This window comes from Osmia lignaria, chromosome 9 (genome assembly GCF_051020975.1).
Source record: "Osmia lignaria lignaria isolate PbOS001 chromosome 9, iyOsmLign1, whole genome shotgun sequence".
In the NCBI taxonomy this organism is placed as follows: domain Eukaryota; kingdom Metazoa; phylum Arthropoda; class Insecta; order Hymenoptera; family Megachilidae; genus Osmia; species Osmia lignaria.
Window position 1 is genome coordinate 8,280,255 of NC_135040.1, and position 22,054 is coordinate 8,302,308.

At 36.8% G+C, this 22,054-nt stretch overlaps 1 protein-coding gene across 4 annotated transcripts in view; it reads left to right on the plus strand.

Annotated features, from left to right (window-relative positions):
* Ddr (discoidin domain-containing receptor 2) overlaps positions 1-22,054 on the plus strand; it is a 191,881-nt gene that overhangs the window by 151,484 nt on the left and 18,343 nt on the right. For 2 of the 4 annotated variants that reach the window (XM_034327477.2, XM_034327390.2), the window contains exon 20: positions 915-3,181. In XM_034327477.2, the coding sequence (XP_034183368.2) occupies positions 915-1,076 (162 nt within the window). In that variant the 3' untranslated portion in view covers positions 1,077-3,181. Of the gene's footprint in view, positions 1-914; positions 3,182-4,476; positions 6,927-22,054 lie in introns of those variants that run through there. The other 2 variants (XR_004581792.2, XR_004581796.2) reach the window with 2 other exon arrangements.

Here is a 22,054-nt window from a genome sequence, read left to right on the forward strand (position 1 = left end):
TTGTCCCCTCTACAGGTATTTTATTTAAACAGAAATCGTTTTGATAAGAAAGACAATCTGCGTTTCAAGTCGAAATTACGAGGCCGTTAGTTGTTCGAATATTTATGTTCCATTTACAATCTTGTTCCTTGAACAGAAAATTTATTGATCCATTTTTCGTTGCGGTATCACGAAATTTCGTAGTAAACGTGGAGGTATTCGAACATAAATTACCCGCGATGCAAACAATCTGGCTGTTATAACGGTCGTTCAGCATCGTTTGCTCAACGTGCAAGAATCTCCTGAAATTTACAGCTTTTTCTAGTTAAATATTCCAAGCAACTGGATATTGTTTAAAAGCAATGAAATCTATTCTCAGACAAACTTTGCGATGTATTCACATTTCAAAGGTACAATTTACATAGGTATACAGATGGTTATTGGAACTCAGATTATAACACAAGTTTACACCAAGTATGAATATTTCAGGTTTGTATACAGTGTGCTAAGCAAATTTATTGTAGATTAATTTATGCAGATTATTCGAGAATTATACAGCCATTTAATTTTAATCATATTATAATATTACACTTGATATTAGTATCTGTAGTTTGCATAATGTATTCCAAACATATTCGTCAATCACTCGTGTAAATCTTTTGCAAATTATTGTAAATCCTAATTACAATGTAAATTTGAACTGATAATTTATTTCGAATAAATTTGCCAGTTGCATGTTGGATTATTTATACTACTGTTCCACTGATACTAAATTTTAATCATAACACAATATTGCAGCAAATTACTGTTACCAAACTTTATTTATCTGAAACATTGAAATGTTATTAGTTGATTTAAACCAGTTCCAAAATTAATTTCCTTATAATATTATATTTAAAAGAAATTCGCCAGTGGCACCCTCCAATCCTTTGCAGATTATTCTACCGTTGCCGAAGAACTGTCCCAAAGACATCTACGAGCTGATGCGAGAGTGTTGGCACAGAAACGACGTGGATCGTCCGAATTTCCGTGAGATTCACATGTTCCTTCAACGAAAAAATCTCGGCTACAAACACGCGGACACGAACGACACTTGATACAGAGAACTAGAAGGCTGGAATTTAATCCGGCTTTCTATGATCGGCGAATTGAATGGAAACTGGTGGAACTGCCCTTCGACGACCAAGCTGCACCAGGTCAGACCAAGTTAGTACCAGGACGATCCATCGGATTCGAAATCATCCGCATCGAAGGTAAATCATTGATCAGCTGATCGAATCGTTCTTCGCATAATTTCATTTATAATTCAAACAACCATGAATCATAGAAACGCTACATCAATGTTCGTAACTAATTAATTTATCATCGACGTGCTCATTAACGTAATGGTCGAATTCCTTTGGAGATTTAAGTGTTCTTGATATACATACGTACAAGAGTCGACTGTTTTCACGGCGTTGATCAGTAAATGTAATCATTGCGAATCCGCGACGGAATGAACGCGAAACAAACGAACAATTTCCGAATCGTGGGATTCGAAATTGCAACGTTCCTATCGTGGGCCAATAGACAGGAAGCACGTTCGATAGATCGCGCTCACGCCGCTATGAAATTGATACTGTCAGCAAACAAGCTTATGATACTCGCGTCACGTTCAGAATACACGTGGCTTGAACTTGGAAAATCGTTGAAGATACAACAACGTTTTCATCGTGGCGATTCTTTTCACCAGTGAACGCGATTCGTGTCAAAGAATTGCCTTGAATCGATATTACAGATCGTCGAGATGACTAATCGAATTCATCGACGAATTTTCATATCCTCTTTGAAAGAATTTTTCGATCCTACATCGAGATAATGGATAAGGTATCCCAGATAGTCAATATTTCATTGCACAATGGGGTGCACTTTTTTTATACACTAAATTCTGCATTTCGAGGACAAAAAATTTTATGTTGAATCTTTTTTTTCTTTTTCTCGAGATTCTATCTTATTATGTGTCCAATTTATTTCGAAATGATTGGAACCGTGAAGAACACGATTTATGATTTTGATTTTAATTAGCCATCGTTGACAATGGGTATACCGGAAGTTATATTAAAGTTGAACGCTGGATGCGTCGCGATGCACAGTCTTGAACCAATTGATCGCGAACAAGGATAAAGAACAAGGGTGGGTAAAGAAAAAAAAAGAAGTCTCCTCGAGCCAGTGGCTTGCATTAAGTTTCCTGAAGCTACTAATAAGCTTAAAATGCGCTTAGCCGAAGTGCATAAATGTTTGACAATACCACTAGAGGTTGCAAGTATAAGAGTTCGTACATATATATATATATATATATACAAATTATATATAGCGTGTAAAGAAATGTTAACGGTGATTAACCGATAGCGTAAATTTATTAGAGACCACGTTCTTAAGGCTTGCATTAAAACCTCCTTTGGCTCGCAGTTCGATAGATCGATTGGTGGAAAACCTTGGTCGATGGATCTTGTGGATCTGGTTCGACGAAACCACCGATCGATTGTATCGTGATTCTCCGAACAAGGGATGGAAATAAGGGATGAGGGAAGCTCGTGTGACCTGAAGTTACGTTTATAGGAGAGAATAGAACACGGTCCATTTACCCGATGAATATTCTTGTTTGCCTTTTTTTCTCGACAGGAATTTTTGATCTCTATTCTCCAATTAGTGAGCGATGGTCTGTGGACGGTTTTTGTTTAAATAATTGTACATCGGGGGTTGGTTGCCATCGGCGTTATTTGCAGGCTTTCATAAAATATTAAATACATAAACTGCACAAACGAAGATGTAACCATTTTGTTTTTGGAAAAATTCATTTTGAAAATATTTAAATTGTTAATATTGGAGATATAATAATTAATTGAAATTTTTTAAAATATTCTTATGCTATTCTTATTAATTATGGAACAGCCGGGGTGTCTGATCAATAGCGGACTTGTTCCACTTGTTTCATTTGTTTATTTGTGTCTGCAACACAACAGCGTTTTTTTGCCCATAGATTTTTTTATCGAGCGATGAGGAGAAAAATGTAGCTTAATAAAAAAGGAAAAACAGGATAATCGATAATCTGAAGCTGTAGTAGGAGTTTATTGGGTACGGGACCGTGGTCAGCGAGGAACAATGAAAAATTTATGATTGTTAGAATGAATGGATAAACGATGATAATAAAAAAGATGAAAAAGGTAAAGCGATGGCGCTAGATGTTAGATCGCACGATAAATCGATGCGTTGTTCTGAGATTTGAAATGTTACATGTAAATTGCAATGTAAATCACTGGAAGAAGTTCTACGAAAAGAAATAGCATTCTTTAATTTATTTCTATTTATCGTATTAAATATCAACTTCGATTAGCACACATTATAAAAGTTTCCAAATATAATTGTTCCAATAATCCTTTTCTCGATATCCATAAAAAGAAATCTAAAATCACAGAATCCATTGAGTTCATAAAATATTCATGATCAATGACAGTAATTCTTTCGTAGAACTACTTTTGGTCGCGAGCTGAGAAATTGAATCGAGAGGTTTCATTTTGCATATGAAAAGTCTATGATATTGTCTATGACACGACGTTGGTAATTTAATATATGATATTAAAGTTAAGAGCGACTTACGATAAGAAATACTGCCACTCTATTAGGAAAACCTCTATTATATCAAGCAACAAAACTTCTTTGTATCCCTTTCCCTTCGACACGACGACAGGACGATAAAACTCGCGTTAATTTGATAGCGTAATCGAGGTGAGCGTTGAGAATCCCATGGTAACAATAAACAGGAACAATAAAGAGAAGAAGAAACACAAGAAGAAGGGTAGATGGTGAAAAGAAATCAAGATCGATCGCACGAAAGTCGACCAGTCGTCCGAGCTTAACGAGATGGATCGATGGGAAATTTTAATCGACTTCGTGGATCGTCTTCTGTGCGATCGAAATGCGCGCACAGTCCTTCCTACAAATTGAATAAAAAAAAAAAAAGAAAAAGATAAAATTAAATTCAAACGAATGAATTTTCAAGAAACACTTCTCCTCTTTGTACCGGCTCGGTCATCTTTCGTAATTAATTTCTCGTTTATTCGAATTTATTTGAATTCGTGAATGCTTCCCGTTCAATTTATGGGACGTGGGAAAAGTGGTCTCCTTTCGAGCGATTAATTATCGGAATTGAAATTATCGACCGTGCAGCGAAAGCGGATTTGTTGATTAAGAATCGTTGTATTTCAGTCACTCGCATATCGTTCGTTCTTATCGACGTTGTGACACATATCTGAACATATCGTTACTTGACAAAGATATAAGAATAATAATACGCTAAATTTATTAAAAATAGGATCGTTTCCTCTTGAAAACAGCAATTTTTCCATTGTTATTCAGTACTGATTTCTTTAGGTTTTTATAAAATTTTAGTAGGTGTTTTATAATCTTTAAACGGAAATGTGTCTTTGATAATTCGTTACTGATCGTTTCTCTTTGTAGGAAGAATTCCTCTGCTGTGAGCTGAACGTTTGATGGAGAGAGAAAGAATGTGAGAGAGAGTGTGAAAGAGAGAGAGAAATCAAGAGAGGTAAGAGAAACAAGTATATATATATAAATTATATATATAATATATCGAAAATCGTTGAAGATTAAGTGACAAAGAAAATTCATTGAATTAATCGTTTCCATTGTAGCGATAATACCGTGAGAACGCACTTTGTACAGTTTGTAATAACAAAAAATGATATATATAAAATTGTTCCGTTAATTATTCTCGTGACGCGTTTTATTCTTCAAAGGAGACGGGATCGGATATAGCGTATCAAGCTTTTTTAAAACATTTCATCGTAGTTTCGTTCGGCTCTTCGAAGCATAAAAAAAACAGAGGCTCAAGCTTTCGCGTGCAAACCTCGTATAGTTTATCATTCTCGATTTTTATTTTAACTGAGACGTAACACGATACGTCGGCAAAAATTAATACGCTCTAGAAACGGTCTTGAATTACGCTCGCGATATTATAATTTTATTTCAAAATGAATTATGATTGTTGGATATAAAATCACAGGTAGCCTCAGGGAACTGGGATATTGACCGATGAAAAGAGATACTAAAATATCGTGAATAGTTGAAAACATAAATTGTTAAGAAGATAAATGCTAAATGATAAATAGTTCTTCGGAATACTCGTGCATCGTTAAAGGGTTACGCCTAGTTGGGATCGGATAATTTTCAAGATTTTTGTTTGCCGTCTTAATAAATATCTATTATGAAGTGAAATATACCACCAGTAGTTTTAAGATTTTTTTAAAAGTAAAATGTTAAATAATGAAATGTTAAAAAATGTTCAAGCCCTTAACAATACAATATACTAACTCAATCTTCTTTGATTTTGATTTCAAATAATCGGTTTGGAAGATGTCTTGTCCACCGCAAGTGATCTCGAGAAAAGGGCGTTCTACAAGTGTTCCCTCACTATTTAACATTTTACTTTTAAAAAAATCTTAAAACTACTTTAAAACATGTATTTTTCGATGGTACGTTTCACTTCATAGTAAGTATTTATTAAGACAGCAAAAAGAAATCTTGAAAATTACGTCATTTTTCCGATCCCAACTCTGCGTAACCTCTCAAGTATTGAAATTTCACGCCGATTTTTCAAACGCCATAAAGGGGTTGAAGTTCGAACGACAGATCGCATGTTGGTTTGTTGGAAAAGAGAATTCATAAAAGATCGAACGGATTGTTGTTTCATCGCTCGAATCCGATACCCGTCTCTCCTTTGCAAACGAGCTTTATTTCGCCGCGTGTGTTTACGCAATGGAAGCGTTCAGTTTTTGTCGCCGCGTCGCGTCGCGTCGGCTTGGTCCGGTAGTCGCAAACAAAAGTCAGACGGAAGTGGCGCGTACACGTGAATTCCAGGTTTGCCGATGGAATTTAATATCCGCTGCCTTCGTTATGAAACACGATCGCGCTTTTTCTACGGTTCTATCGGCCGACCAGCGTGCTCTCGTTTTTTGCAACCCCTCGACGCGAAGGCGCAATATCGAATCGATACCTTTCGCTGGACAGATTTTGGTAAATAACAGCAAACGGCTGCATTCAAAATTTCTTCGATCCTTTTGAGAAAGGGGTGTCGCGAACTCGTAATAACGAGATAGTTTCCAAAAATCTTACATTCGTGTGCAAATATAAACGGCGAAATGGGTTGTAAATAAACCGTGAGTAATAGAATCAATTATTTATTGTTTATCGGCGAACATATCGACTACTGTGCGTGATTGACACGTTCACTGTGATAAGAGATATATCAAACTCCCCTTGCACAAAACATTTTTCATTAAATATATCAACTTATATCATTTTTCCACTATTATCATCGAAATAGCCATCAATCGAGTTCTCGAAAAATAAACTCTTCTTAAATATACAGGTTATTTCAAAAATAATATACTATCCAAAAACTGCAAACTCTCTATGCAGAGAGAAATAAAAAATGTATCTTGAAAATTAAACTGCAAGTTGCAAAAATGGATTTACAGTTTTTAGATTGTACACTGTTCTTGAGACAGCCTGTATTTAATGAAGTATCTTATATCCTACTAAAACCGTGAAGGAAATCGAGCACAGTGAACGTGTTGACGTACGAAACGCTTCACCTTGTCCCATGTGTATATGTCACACGTGTATTTACTACGTTTGTACATAACGATTTGTTTTCAAATAAATACTCAGCGCTTTGACTTTTATCCCAGTTGTGATAATCCTCTGTACGACGAGCTCCATTCCTGTCGACGTCCATCCTTGCCAGAAGTCTCCAAACACCTGTTAAGAAAGAAATTTGAGAATTAAAAGAGGTTGCTGTTCCTGGTGATTAATTCTACTTGTGCCTCGAGAAGTCGTGCGAGAGGAAGATGGTCGAGAGAAAGTTTGCTGTTGCTGGGCATCGAAAGGTAAGTCATTTTTTAACTTTATATATTTGAAAGTGAACTAGAAAAGTATCGGCATAGTTTGTTTCCCTTAAACATATAGAAGGGTTCCTGAATTAAATAAAATGATTACAAAAAAGTATAATGTGCCAATACTTGTTTGGTTCATTGTTGTTTCTTGAATTTTGGTCTTCGTTTCTTGCAATGCAAACTGTATTCGCTTATTTACATATTCAAATAGTTTCGTGTTTAGAAGGGAAATTCCTCCCTTCACTTGCATTCGTAAATACCTGATGTTAATTGTATTCAAATGCTATAGACACAGTTTTCAAGAATACCTTTGTACACGCATGGTATTCGATTTGAATACACAGAACAGTAGAAAGATCAGAGAAAATTTCACTGAAATTCTCTTCAGTATTGAATCATTTATTTTCATCGGACTTTAATGGGGGCTATAAGCCGTGCAAAGTTTAAACAGGGTAATTTTTGTTCGATCTCATGTGTTTTGAACGAAAATCAGCAATCCCCCGTCGGGTCAACGAGAGTTCGAAATAAAATTCGGCTCTCGATGAGAGAAAGATTGATTTAAATTAAAATCCGTTTGCACAAATAGAAATCAGGTAATCCGAAATCCGATTACACAAACGAAACAAATTCGGACCATGAGAGACAAGTGCCGTTTAAAATAACACCCAAATCGCTGTGATTTTATACGACAATGAACGAATGAAAAAACTTTTTTTCAGTGAAAGTTTTTTCTCTATAGCAACGAAGTTTCCGCGTTTAGTAAAATATTAGATAACAATTTATTTATTATTAATAATTTCAATGAAAAAATTAATAATTTTGCAGGGTACATAAATTAAAATTTTCAAATACAATTGAATCAGTGGTTTAGTGTTAGAAATCAAAACGAAAAGCTTTTTCACGTTCGATCCGTTTTGAAAACGAATCAATCACATAAATCATCATCCCTCTTTTCACCACGTTCGTGCTGACGTTAGGCAAAACGGTTGATGGAAACGGAATCGGCCGACGATTTTCCCAACACGCATCGTGTCACGTTCTCGATTGTCAAGGCTTGTTTCTACCCGCGTGTACAATACGAACGTTGTGGCTACACCTTCGAACGGGTCGTTATCGGTTGGTTATCGCGATGGATTTGTACGATGTGACCGAGTATCTGATAAAAGCGTCGGAGACAAAGGTAGAGAGAGGGTTTTGCGAGAAAAGAGGTGTATCGCGTGTCCTTCGTGACCCTATCGTAAGGGAAAGCCATTCGACGAGATGTGATAGGGTTAGGGTCACAAGTGTGACGTTAATCCAATGTGAAACACTCTCGTCTGTAGTGGCTCTCGAATTTTTTGCGGGATTACGTGTAACTCCAGACGATCACCTTTACCGTTCAAGTGTTTTGCCGAGATTCACCTTTCGATTTGCACGCTAACCACGAAATTTCTTTCACCAGATTAACGCGAAAGAAACATTCTTTAATGGATAAGAGGAAAAAATATAGGTGGTTCTTAAGTTGTTTTGCTCAAAGAAAAAGTTCTGCTTTATCTGTACAAAAACAGATAAAAATATGAGGCATTTACAAATTAGAAATTTAATTACTTTCAGTGTTGTCCTCTTATGAATGATTTTATTTCCCGTCGAATGATGTCAATTTATAGTGCTTTAAATATTTCATTACTGCTATTTCACTGATCTATGATGATTGAACATCCACGGTTTATGGATTCGAGAGGAATGTCTTTTGGAATTCCACATGTGATATAAAATAAAACTTTCCTTTTACGATCGGAAGTTACTCGATGAAAAATATCGTATCTATATTACCGTATTAATAACATTTATGTTCTTTAAATGATATTTTTTCAGAATATAAAATCCTTGCAAAAATTCCATTTCATTTTATGTATTTTAATATCACTTTTTTAAAGTAGATTTAACAGACAATTTTACGTATTATTCCAAAGACCGTGTCAACGAGTTCGCGTATTCGATGCGAAGAAAGTCAGAGGGTTAAATGTGACGAGGGTTGGATATGGGTATAACACGTTAATCCTTCAGGATACGTTTCACGGTATCCTACCTAATCCTTCTATCGAAAGGAATTAGCCTTTTAGAATATGTATTTGTTTCAAGATGAAATACGATGTCTAATTTTTTTTTCAAATTTCAGCACAATAATGCTGTAAAAAAATTTCAAATGTGAAATAAGAATAATTTCTATTTTTAATCGAGCTCCTCTATATTGGAAGAAATCTTATAGCTTATCCTGTATACATTATTATGCAAAATTACGAATAGAGTTTCATTCGTTTCTATTTCGATACGTTCCGATGCACAGAGTACAGATAACGGTTCGTTTAATTATTACCGGTAAATTCTATCCGGGTATAGAGTTTCGAATATTAAATTTATAATTGACGTAATAGAATCATTGATAAATTCCTCTGGCCATAAATGATTATCCTGATTAACGTTAATCAATTTCGAATATTATTCTAACAATTTGCCGGCTTATTTCGATGAAATTGTTTCATCGGCTCGAGCACATGAACATTCGTTCGTGGCTTGAAATCTATCGTCGATGTATCAAACGATACTATCGTATTTCCACGGTATTTTTGTCGACACGTTGCGATAAAATCGTGCCGAGAGACGCGTGAATTTCATCGGATCGCTAATCGATTGTAACCTGGAACGTTTAAAAAAAATATACAAGCAGGATTCCGATAATGGAGTATCAAAAAATACGCGGACACAGGGGTGTAAGCAACCGGCAACGCGTAACTGGCACGCGAACGAAAATATGGCTCTTTTCGTTAACGTTTGACCTCGCGTGGAATTCCACGCTAATTCAGCTCGCAACACGTGGAACGTATTTTACCTGATTACAAGGATCAAGATACGAACCACGTAGGTGATTCGTTAGAAAAGTGCTTTGCTCTCTATTCTCCACATTTTGTTACATTCATTTTTGTCGAACTTGAGGGTAGCAGCCAGGGAATATTTAATTGCATAATTTCAAAATAATAGACAAATTTTCTTTTAATTTTTTTTTTCTGTTTCAAAAATTCAACCATAGAAAATCCTTTCCATAGAAAAACTTTTTTATTAATCAAAGCATCAGTACATTTCAGAGGGTGATCAATATTAATTTAAAAATACTCTTACTTCGTCTTCGCTATATCGTGAATATGGAATCACGGTCTCTGACATCCCCCTGATCAGGTGACAGTGATGGAGCCTTGTCGTTGTTCCTGAAATTCCATTCAAGACTGATTGAATATTATTTATCGTTCAGACGTCCGACTGGTTCGATAATTAAGCCCACGTCCCTGTCCGATAGCCCGTCTTCCTGCCACGGGCAATCGATAATCGTGCATTCGTTTTTTGCCCGCGAGACATGTTCGAACGTGACCGTATGCCCGCCGCGTAGCAACAAATAATCAATCGCTTATGGCCCTGGTCGCTTGAAATTCCGACACGCGCGTACACCCGTCGCAAAATATCGCCAGTCGTAATGGGCGATCTCGGTGTAACGCTGGAAAATTTCATTTCCACCCGTCGCCGGAAAAGAGGGAGCGCCGACTGCTCGACACGTTTAAATATATGGCTATAATATACAATCGACCGCGAGCGGAGCAACCCGCTGGATGAAACGGCCACCAAATTTAGCTAATCTCAACGCTCTGTTCAAGCTCAGGCACGTGGAAGCGTGTACGACATTGCAGCCGCATTGCTGCTGCTTGGAATTCGTTTCCAATTGTCGGCGAGGGGGTGAATGCGAGCCGGTCGCGACGCTTTCGTCTGCTCCCATCGGTTTTATACGTTTCATCTCGTCAGTTTCGTTCGATCGGGTCAATTTTAACGTTAATGCTGACACTAGAAAATTTTTATTAATTTAAGGCGAAAATTAATATGGTATTTAAAAATTTCAATTTGCAAAAATTCGCGATTTTTCGCGTAATACTTCTTGTTGCGTCGATTTCATTTGATCTCATCGGTTCCATACGTTCCGTCTCGTCAGGTTCGTTTAATCAAATCAATTCTAACGCTAACACTGTCATTAACGAGTTTCGGTTATCTTAGGACAGAGATTAGCTTAATATTTTAAAAATTTCAGTTGGCTAAATTTCGCAAATTTTCACGTAATATTTTTGATTACGTCGATTGCATTCAATCTCCTTGGTTCTGCTCTATTGCAAAAATTTTTATCCCTACGCTTAAATTAATGAATCCTATGTGTTTTAGATTACAAATCTGCTTGTTGATACATTGCTATGGAGTTTGATAAAATTAAAATTTCAGCGGAAATGTTCTTGCTTCTGGATTAATTAATCCATCCTGGTTAAAGTAGTGCATCTGGTTAGATCGGTTTCGCCCACTCGTGTCGGTTCTTGCTCTACAACTGGAACACGGAGTTTCACTTTTTTCACGGCAGAAATTCGTTCGCTACTATAGAATTTAAGCGGATTAACAGATTCGCGGTCACAAGTAGAACGTTTCATCGCGTTGGTTTCGTTTGGTCGCGTCGGTTCTAGCACCAACTACCCGGATGACGAGTTTTACTTTTCTTAGGACAAGAATACGCTTGCTACAATGAAATTTAAGCGAATTAACAGATTCGCGGTTGCTGACGTAAATTGGTGGTGTTGGTTTTGCTCCATCTTGTTGGTTCTTGCCAGGTCACGTTGGTTTTCGTGCAACCCCTAGGATGACGAATTTTATCTTTCTTAGGACAAAAGTGTACCCGTTATTGCGAAGTTACAGCAAATTAACAGATTTTGTAGCTTAATATTATCTTCGTTATAATTTAATGTTAATTGTGCTAATATTTCTACGTATATGATATGATTAAATAAAGACAAAAACACATATAAAGTAAAGCCCTGGTTCGGGGTACTTTAATCATGTAATTAATTCTCTTGAGTATAAAATTACATCAAAGAGAATGAAAATTATGTTAAATATCTCTTGTGAAAATAGGAGAGTATACATTAGAGAAAATCACGCTTACTTTGAATAAACGTAATTGCAATTAATTTTGATGTACTCTTAAAAAGTTTCACCGAATGAATTTTATTTCTCAACTCGTGAAAAACGTCTAACTGCCTTTTTAAATATTATTCGATATAAATTACATTATGCTTTCCGATCTATCTCTTCATTATTTCATTTAAAATTCATTATCGTGTCGGTAAAATCGTTTGAACATTAATTTTCCAGCATCATCCAGTTTAAAGATTGCCAATGGAAACTTGGTCCCCCTCGAAAAGTCTGTTACTTATAAATTACACGTAGAAACGCGACGGACGTAAATTCGCGTATCCCTTCGCTGTAATTTTCTCTTCAGCGAATATACGAGGCGTGTTTCGACGGAAACCGGTAGATCCCTAACTGCATTAATCCTTTTAATATGGAAGTAACAACGCCCGGTTCTGCCGCTTACACCTGGTGCTTTGTAGAACGTGGAGAGCAGCTAGAACGACGAAACGAAAGCAAAGGGAAGAAATTATTTATCACGCTCGGTTGGTGTTTCGTTTACTGTAATCCGAGTTAATGCTTAAAAAACCGTGAAATAATTCAAATCGTGACGTTCAGCAACGAATCGCCATGGAACGTTATTAGTGAAAGTTGCTTAGATGAATTCATGAAAAATTATTAATAGAAATTTACCTTAATACCTGTTCCCTGCGAGAAAAAGAAAAAAGTCTGGATTAAACAAGAAATAACGAATAAAAATTTGTTATCGGAAAAATTGACCAGGGCACACAATTTAAATAATAATCGAGAGGTGGCTTAATGGCTCGACCGGTTTTCGTCAAACAGAAGAAACTAATCAATCAATAGTCAATTTACGGATAGACCAGGTGCACTCACGTGATTAACCAGCTGGCATTGTTACGTTTCCGTGGCCCGAGCAAATTGTTTATACACGTAGCGAGGTTAATGGACGGTGCGGCACGGCAACGAGACGCGATACTTTTATTTTAAAAATAAATCTAACTGATTGTTTGCCGGCTTCGAAGGGAAATGGAAATTTTCACCGGGAAAAAGAGAACGTTAATCCGAGTGATTTTTGTGTGTACGATTGACAAGGGTGGAAATGTATCAACCATGAAAGCTGCTGGTATGAATGTAATAGGGTATAAAGGGATTTTTAGGATATAATGGTGAATTTCGGTTGTTTGCATCCAGTGGTATACTTTATTAAACAGAAATACAAAAGGCAGGAAATCTGCTTTTAAAATTATAATTCGAAATTTTCAAGAGAATTTCAGTTTTGTTTATTTCTGCTTAAGCGTTAATTTTATTTTTATTTTATAAATTTTATACTGTTCCTTTTTAAATTATTTTTCCAATATATGAAATTCTTACGTTTAAAAATTATACATTTAACTTTAAATTAATATTCTTGTATATATTTTGCAAGTTTCGGTTTCGATTGACCCAGGCTTTGCTGTTCAATGGTTAAGGATCAATGAGAAAATTCTTTATATTTCATAGAATAGCGGTGCTTTTTTCATAATAAAATATTACAACTTTTGACCAATAGCAGTCAAAGTAATCGCCAGTTGCTTTACATTTTGAACTTCTGTAAAAGGTAGAGCATGTCATCTAGAAACTGCATAATCAAAGTAAAAAGGGTGAAGTAAAGTTAAACATGGTTTGCTACGAAAAGTATCTTGGAGCACCTAGCTTTCCCGTTTCTATAAACTTGAGAAAGTTTCATTAAAAGCAGCGCGCTCCTAACCATGAGTTTCCCTTAATATTCAGTGAAATAAGTCGACGAATGGTCCGACTAAAGTATAAACTGTTCTAACGACCAAGCCCAGCCAATGACAAGTATCAAATAATCAAAGAACCATAATTCTTACGACAGATTAAAGGAATACAAAATTGTTAGCAATCAATGAAAAAATAAAAAGAAAACTACATATGGTTGATAGTATTTTTCCTTGACTCGTGGCTGAACAGAAACGTTTCGTTAACGAATTGTAAAAGTGTACAAATTAACAGAGGTGCGAGAACAAAGAAGAAAAAACAAATTTCTCCGGGACTTCGATCCACCCCGATAGTCCCGCCAATTTACCGACGATCTCCATTGAACAGAGTAATTTTACTGGGTCATCGTGGTTCTCTCTAGTACCAATTAAAATCGTAGCCAACGAATAAACATTACACGATTGCTTTATTCTCAACGGACGAATTGAAAGGAGAACAGGCTGTTTGTTTCTGCTCGTTCTTTCGCGGCCAGGTACTTTTTCATCGGTTATTCATGGCTGATCAATTAAATTAATCGATCCGCTGAGTTTTTTTTTCGCGCTGAAATAACCGGGTTTTTTCATTTTTGTCTGGCCAACGGTACGCCTCGACGCGGCCGTCATGCATTATTGATCGAGTACGGTATAAATGCCGGAAGTTGGATGAACCAGCTGCAAGAAATTCATGCGCTCGAACCCCTTCGCGATGCATCCGTCTATCCTTGAGTCCAAGTTGGCCCGATTAAGTCGGCAACTAGTAGAATTGTCCCGTAGAAGTCAGACCACGAGAATCCATTGCTATTGAACATCTGTGCAGCCGAAACGTTCGATGATATTAGCTTCATTGTTATGTATGTATCGTGTTCGATATGAATGGAAACCATGGGGTGTATCATGGAGTTTCTTAGCTGTTCTTTGACTGAGTCCCATAAATTATGCAGGAATAAAAGATTCCTATATAATGAAGGATACCCTGAAGAAATATTGAAAGAGCTTAAATCATTGCATTCTTTGATACGTTAAAAGGCACAATAGTTGTTGATAAGATTTGAAAGGTGTAACACAATAATTAAAATTAGTGTAATTCATTTGAAAAATATTTTCTTTGAAAAATCATTTCTGATATATTGTACCGTTTTATTTTGTCTAGAAACTCGTCTCAATTTTCCTTGATTACTAGAATATCGTTCAATCGTTTCATTCGTATAATAACGTATAATAACCAGGTTTCAGCTAAATGCAGCACGAACTTCGTGAAATTTCATTAACTCGCGGAATGAAATTGACGCAAGCGGGAAAAGAGCGTAAACCTGACGTTGAATGTTTTTAGCATTCGGAACAATATTCTGTAAATTGTTAGAATTTCTGGAAATATACTCATATTAAATTGGATGCTGATCAAAGGAAATGGTTATTCACAATCTAGAAATTAATAAACTTCTTATACTTTTTGATGTTTAAATAGAAGTTCAAACGATAGTATTAATTTTGATGTTATAGAAATAATCAGAGGTTTTTGAATAAGAAAAGACACTTAACAAATGAAATCGTAAAATCAATTCCTTTGTCTGTAAGAGTCAGTTGAAGTTAGTTGGCTCAAGTTTCGTGAAGTTGTTGGAACTTGTTCGAAGTTGTTAAAGTTGGTTACAGTAAAGTCTAGTATAGTTAATAAATCTTAATTGAGGATGGTGTTAATTTAGAACAGGTACTCTGTTAATGAAACTTTCACATTTATACAAAAAATCATTGAGATCTTAACATATAGGTCACTTTGAAATTTGTTACATCAAAAAGAAATTAGAAGAAAGAAAAAGTAACGCTTAACAAATGGTGAGATCCTGAGTAATCAATTCCACCACCTTTGTGATTTAATTTGTTCCGCGCATTTCTAACGCAACCTTCATCAGAGCACTTGCCGCAATAATGGTCGCTCGTATTCGTTTATATACGAGCAATCTCGAGGGAAATTATTTCAAGTACTCCATTCTTGGACTTGCTTAAGAAGCTGTCGGTCAGGAGAGAGGGCCGACCAGCAAGTTAAAGTTTAATCGCAAAAGTGGCCCGTCACGAGACGAAATGGAACAAAAGGAACGAAAACGAACGTGTTGGAAGAATGGTAGGGGACACAAAGTTCTCACTCGAACGCTACTTTTTCTTTTCACCGTGAAACGCCTTCTTTGGCGACCACGCCGAGTAGGAAATATGCGGAGGAGATCTGAGAAAGTAATATCCAGGTTGTCACGAGTCGCAGAAAACCGTGGCGTTCAGTCTATTTCAGTTCTAGCCTTTCTAAATTTCAAATATGGAATGGTATAGTTTAATACAAACGTAGATTAAATATGAGTTCTATTTTAAATGAAATAACCCTTCTGAACTAATATTAACTTGTCAGAAATTTAAACTAAGAACAAAAAGAGATTCCTCAATAAAACAACCGACTTTTCATCATTTCATAAATTATCGAATTTAGAGGGGTAGTTTCTTTCCTCCTCGAAGAGGGTTGGTCAAACGTAAGGAAACGGTTAGCTAGTCGTGGTTTCGATGCCTCGTGACCGCAAGCCGATCGATGTTCACGAGAACGTGACTGAACGTTTTTTCCTTGGTGGCAGGGGGTGAGAAACGAGACTATGGCATTAGCGTCCCTTCGCCATTCCTCGTTGTATGGGTTGCAGGTGCGAAAATTCCATTTCCTTCCGCCTGTCACAAGGCGCGATCATAATTTTCGTTTTTGGCGTACGTGCACCGATGTTGTCTTTAAATGTTCCACCCTGGTAGAGGGGTGGAAACACGTAGAGATCCCCTTGGTCCCGGGTGTAAAACGTCTTGCGGTGCGTTTCACCGCCCACACCCTTGAGACGCGATCGGAAAACCTTAAACGGCAACGTGCTCGAGATCAATGACGAATTTACCTGACTCGTGTCATGACGACGATCGTGCGATATTTCTTGCGCCACGCCGCGTCGCGTCGGTCGTGGTATCGCTGCAGAACGTTGTCGTCCGGATAAAATTCATGGGACGCCGGGCGTCGTGTTGCGTTACGCCACCATGGAATTCTAATGCCACTCGCTGCCGACAATTCGTCACGAGCCTGGCACAACGTACGCGTTACTCGTGCTTATATTCAACTGAATATGGAATTAGAATGATACTTTAATAATGGATGCTCATAACCGTGTTGTAATGCAACGATAACCACTTCGGGTGGAATTATGTCTGTTACACGTGATAGTTATTCCGAGCCGAAAGTGAATTACACATTTCCTACTCCGTTAATTACATATTTCTTCTCATTATTACATAATCATAATGTAACCAGAATTTAATACTATAATTATAAATTATTTAGAGTATCATAATTTTATTTGACAAATTATACTTTCTACTTGGTACCTTCAGAAATTAATAATAGTAATATCATTTCAATATATTAAATATTAAGATGTCAATTAAATTAAATTTATATGAATACTTACGAATTTACTTACGAACAAGCACTTCCATATCTATATTTATTCGACCACTTTTCATCCTTAGAAAGATTGAAGGTAATTAAGAAGATCCTCCGTTTTAATAGATGCGAGAATTAATGGAAGTGACATTTTCGCAGGAAGTAGTATGAATCAATATGTGTTCCGACATTGTGGTAAAGAGGATGGGAAGTCGATTAGTCAGTCGTATGGTGGATGTCGGAACTCGGAGACGATTCCCTTGTACATTTAGTAGCACGAACCAGTGCGTTGTCAGACGGTATGCAGTAGTACAAGTAGACCGAAGTTCGGGCGACTAGTGGAGGTAGACGTTGAAGGAAACGACAGGTATTTAATGAGCAACAGAGAGGGACAGATGGTGAATGACACTGGCTAATGAGCCGTGAGGCGACTGATAAGGATAACCAAACAATCGGCTGGTTAATCAAACTCTGACGAGCTCTGTATGCTTTAAGTAGTAGAACCGCGTATATGGTCAGAAGTTTCCTGAAAAGCGTATTCATAGACCATCAAAAACAAATTTCTGTATAACATCAAACATTTTAAATATTTATTTTTAAAAAATTTTAATTTTTCATTTTACAATTTATTTGAAAATTGGAAGAAATACAATATGTTATAAGTATCGTAAAGTGTGAACGTAAGCGAGGGGAACAGCGGAGTTAGATAGAACAATGCAATTAGTAAGAAATCAACTCTCGGTTGGCGTTGCGGTGTTTCGATGTTACGGTAAAGTGATTACAATACTACTTCCTCTCTTTCAACACTTTGCAGCTGCACACCGCAGCTCTCTGCTCGGCGTAATACACAGCTAAGTGTGTACTTACACGAGGCTATTAAATTCCTGAGTGCACAACGGCCACGGTACCTTAATTTTAAACTTGCCCGCCACTTGTCGCTGTCTGAGACCTTAAATTCTACATGACTCCGTAACTGTGCAATGTAACGACTAGCGACGTGTACGGATCGCTTGTTTTCCATGAAAACAGGAAAAGAAGGTGAAACGCGGGCTGAGATGTTTCAATGTTTAAAATTAAATCGGTATATTTCTGTGAAAAGGAATTTCTTTGAATTAAAAATGTAGAATCTTTGAAGGGTAAATGTTTTCGATATTTAAATTAGAAATACGATATCAATTCGAAGGTATTAACAACTTCTCCAACTTGATAGTTTTTGAAAGTATACAAGGAACAAGCAAACGATTAAACAGCTTTTAATTAAATCTACACAAACTCAATGGTGATCAAAGAATTTCAGTATTAATAAACAACGCTTCGCTTTTATAAATTTGACTTGTAAAATAGTTAGTTTATTTCCCAACAGTCTTTGGCTTTTACCTAAATTTCAACATCACCAGTTTCTCCGTTTACCCATTTCCTCCAGCATGTTTCAAACGTTTTGCCATCCATTTCAGGAAACATTCCGAGGTTCTATACGCCTTGAATGATTGAAGGTTAAAGTGTAAAAAAACATGTTTAATTGAAGTTGAAATTCAACATTTTATTCGCTCAAAGATATTTCTGCAGCTTTTTCTTCATGAAATCTAGGTCCTTGTAAGAGAAGAACAAGTTATTTTTCAGCTTTCAATTCATTTCCACCTCTTTTTAAGGGTGTAACTCGTTACTAAGCATCTCGTGTAACACGATGCTTCAGCAAAAGTCAATTATTCGAGGGTGAAAAGTGAAAATGTCGGAGTCCGCGCAAGTCGGCAACGAATATAGAGAAAATTTCGCGAGTGTGCCAGGGGTCAGTGGCAAACGAGCAACGTTACATAAACGCCGGACCCTCTAGCATCAAGTTGCCGCAGCTGAAATAGCATTATACGTAACGGCGATCTCGGCCACCGCTATACTAAATTTAATTTTCGCTGTCTTTTCATCAGAATTCCTTTCGTGAATACGTTATTTTCGTGTTACAGTAGCTACAAGGTGAACTTGACACTCGGAATCTCGATACAGCCAACTACAGGTCCAATCAGAGTTTAGCATTTAGGAGAAACAGGAATTCCATCTGCGGTTCCACCGCTCTGTATTCCCAGAAGAAATATTCCAGGAATCCCTTAATTGTCCCGCACGACCAAAGGATACACTTATCAAATCGTGAACACGCTAATTCGTTCGAGTGCTGTTGATAATGAAACCCACAGGACCGTTGTACGTTCACTTTAATTTCATGTGTCTCTCGTGCAGCCTTGTGGTTGTGTGACCACCGTTGTGTATTCCCATTGAATTGCTTGTTTTTCATGCATGATAATCGTGGAATTTGGAGAAAATGTACGAATGGGTGAAAAACATGATTTTGTGGAACAGACATATACAATAGTAGTAGAATGTCTTCTAAATTTTCTCTTTTACTCCTGTTTTTTCATGAATGTAAATTAATTCAGGGATGAGAGGATTAATATTGTTTGTTTGAGATGGGATAAGTGTAACCAGCTTGGTGGTCTGCTGCAATTTTTCAAGACTTACTAAAATGATTTCCTTGAAAAAAACGTGGTAATGTAAGTTGGAACAAATTTAACATCGGGAGAACGTGTCTAATCTTAATCTAAGTAATAGCATACTTGGTGTAATTTAATTTAATTAATACTACGATTCTAACTGTTGACACGGAGGCTAACTTTGCTGCGAGTTTTCATGTAGCTTAATTAAATTAATTATTCGCACTGGTGATAAGGAATGACGATTAATTTTTTAATTATTCATTAAACATTCAATTATTCAACAAATAACAGCCGAAATATTTTCATATATAATTTTCTTTTCAAAAATCGAGTTTCAAAAAATTTCCCAGATTTGTTCAATATCGGAAGAATTTCTATGCTTTATATCGATGCTGATTTTACGAAATGAAAAACACACTCGTGGCGGTCTAACCCAAACATTTGCCAGAAATTCGTCGGGTCTATTCAATAGAAATCCTAGTTGCATAGAAAAAAAAAATTTTTTCATTTTCATCGTGTCGCTGCTTTGGAATTGAATCACGTCAAATACGCAGTTTGATCCATTGAACAACGAGAACTTATGCAACAACCACTCTGTCCAGTTTCACAGTCTCGCCTATTTGCTTGTTTAACTATCCTGTATTTACTTGGAACAGATAGAATCGATGCTCATCCTCCTGCTCTCGCACGTTTCATTGCGTTTTCGACTTCGCGGTTCTTGTTTCACGGAACTAGCACGGTGACCCATTTTAATCTGTAAAGAGACACGGACCGAATTGGGTTCCAGAAAAATTGAAAAATTTGGAAATTGGTTGGCGTGTAATTTTCGAAGAGTATCAAGAGAAAAAGTAGATTGACACAACGTTGCGCTTACTAGTTTGACTTATATTTTTGTGAGTTGTATTTACCCCTTTTACAATCATTTTACCCCTTCAATTTCGATCCTTAATCGGTTTACAATACCACCGAAAAATATCCTCTATAAAACGCCATTCCAATTATTAATTTCGGTCAATTAATTACTTACAATTGTTACTTATTTGAAGAAAGAGGACCTCTTGTAGCCGATTCTCTAATAAGATTGGTCGATCGTTCGGTATGTACTCTGCTAAAGATAAATGAATCGTAAGATGTTTTGTAAAGTAGATCCTCCTTGACCGAAAAAGATTTCTTAAATAGAACGTTAATAAGGAGATGGTCTTCGTTGAACCACGAAAATAGAAATACAGATCCTCTTTATAAATGTAAATAAGGAATTTAAAATACTTTTGTAGTGAAATCATAATGCTCGATTATACAGGACATTTTATAAATGAGCTGGAAGTATGTGTGACACATGTTTCGAGGGTGTAACGATGGAAGGTATTATAATGTTTCTTGGATGCGGGCCAGAAATGCAAGTATTCATGCAGGCGTCGGTTGCCAAAAGCACAGAAACGGCTAAACGTTTCCCTTGTAATCTATACTTTTTCTTATGCATCGTACACTTGTTCGAATATTCAATTGAACTATCATCGTTTCCGGGCCGATCGAATCATCTACTACAAACTTGTAGGACAATAAGTGTAAGAATTGAATCGTCGAACAGTTTACAACATATGTTTGAATTTACTTTTTCTGTAATATGATAAGAATTCTCTGTATTATTGCAGATTATTGTTGGAGAATTTATTCTAAAACTAATTCTTGATATAAAAACCATCATTCCATTCAACATAAATATTCGTGAAAATAATAAAGCACCTCGTGAAGGAATTAAAAGTCCGAAAATCTGTCGTTTAACGAAACAAAGCCACAGGGATTGCGCACTTTTCCGAGCGTATTCGTCAAATTTAATGTTCCAGCTGCAAAGTTAAATCCATCTCGGCTGTGCATCGAAAGTACCGTGCACATTCACGCTTCGAAAACTTCGTTTTCCCTGGCCGATAACCGAATATCAGATTTTCTCGTGGCTCACTTTTTCGGTCGAAAGCCGATTCGAGTACCTACGTGTGCACGTTATTCAAATTGTCGTTCACGCGTGTGTTCCACTTTCAAGATCGCGTACACCGACTCGAAATGGACGGCCCGTACCGGCTCACACCTTTTTCAACTCGTAAAAATCTTTTTCTCGCTTGCACAGCACAAACTGACTCGCAACTATGACGCTTTCCGTTCCATCCACCGCCCTAGTTGGTATGCGAGCACACGATTTCGACGGACGAGGAGGAACGTATCTCGACTAGACGGCTGCAAAACGACGTATATACTCGGCTGCCTTCCCTGACGACTCGTCCTCCATCGAACTGTTTGGCCGACTATGTGCCAGATACGCTATTATATTGTGCCGTTAGTGGCTCACGTTTCTCGATAACGCTATCTCACGGTACACCCTGTCTTTTAAGTTTCGTGGATCTATCTAGCCCCATTTTCGTGGCTCGATCGTAGAACGTTTCCTTTTAT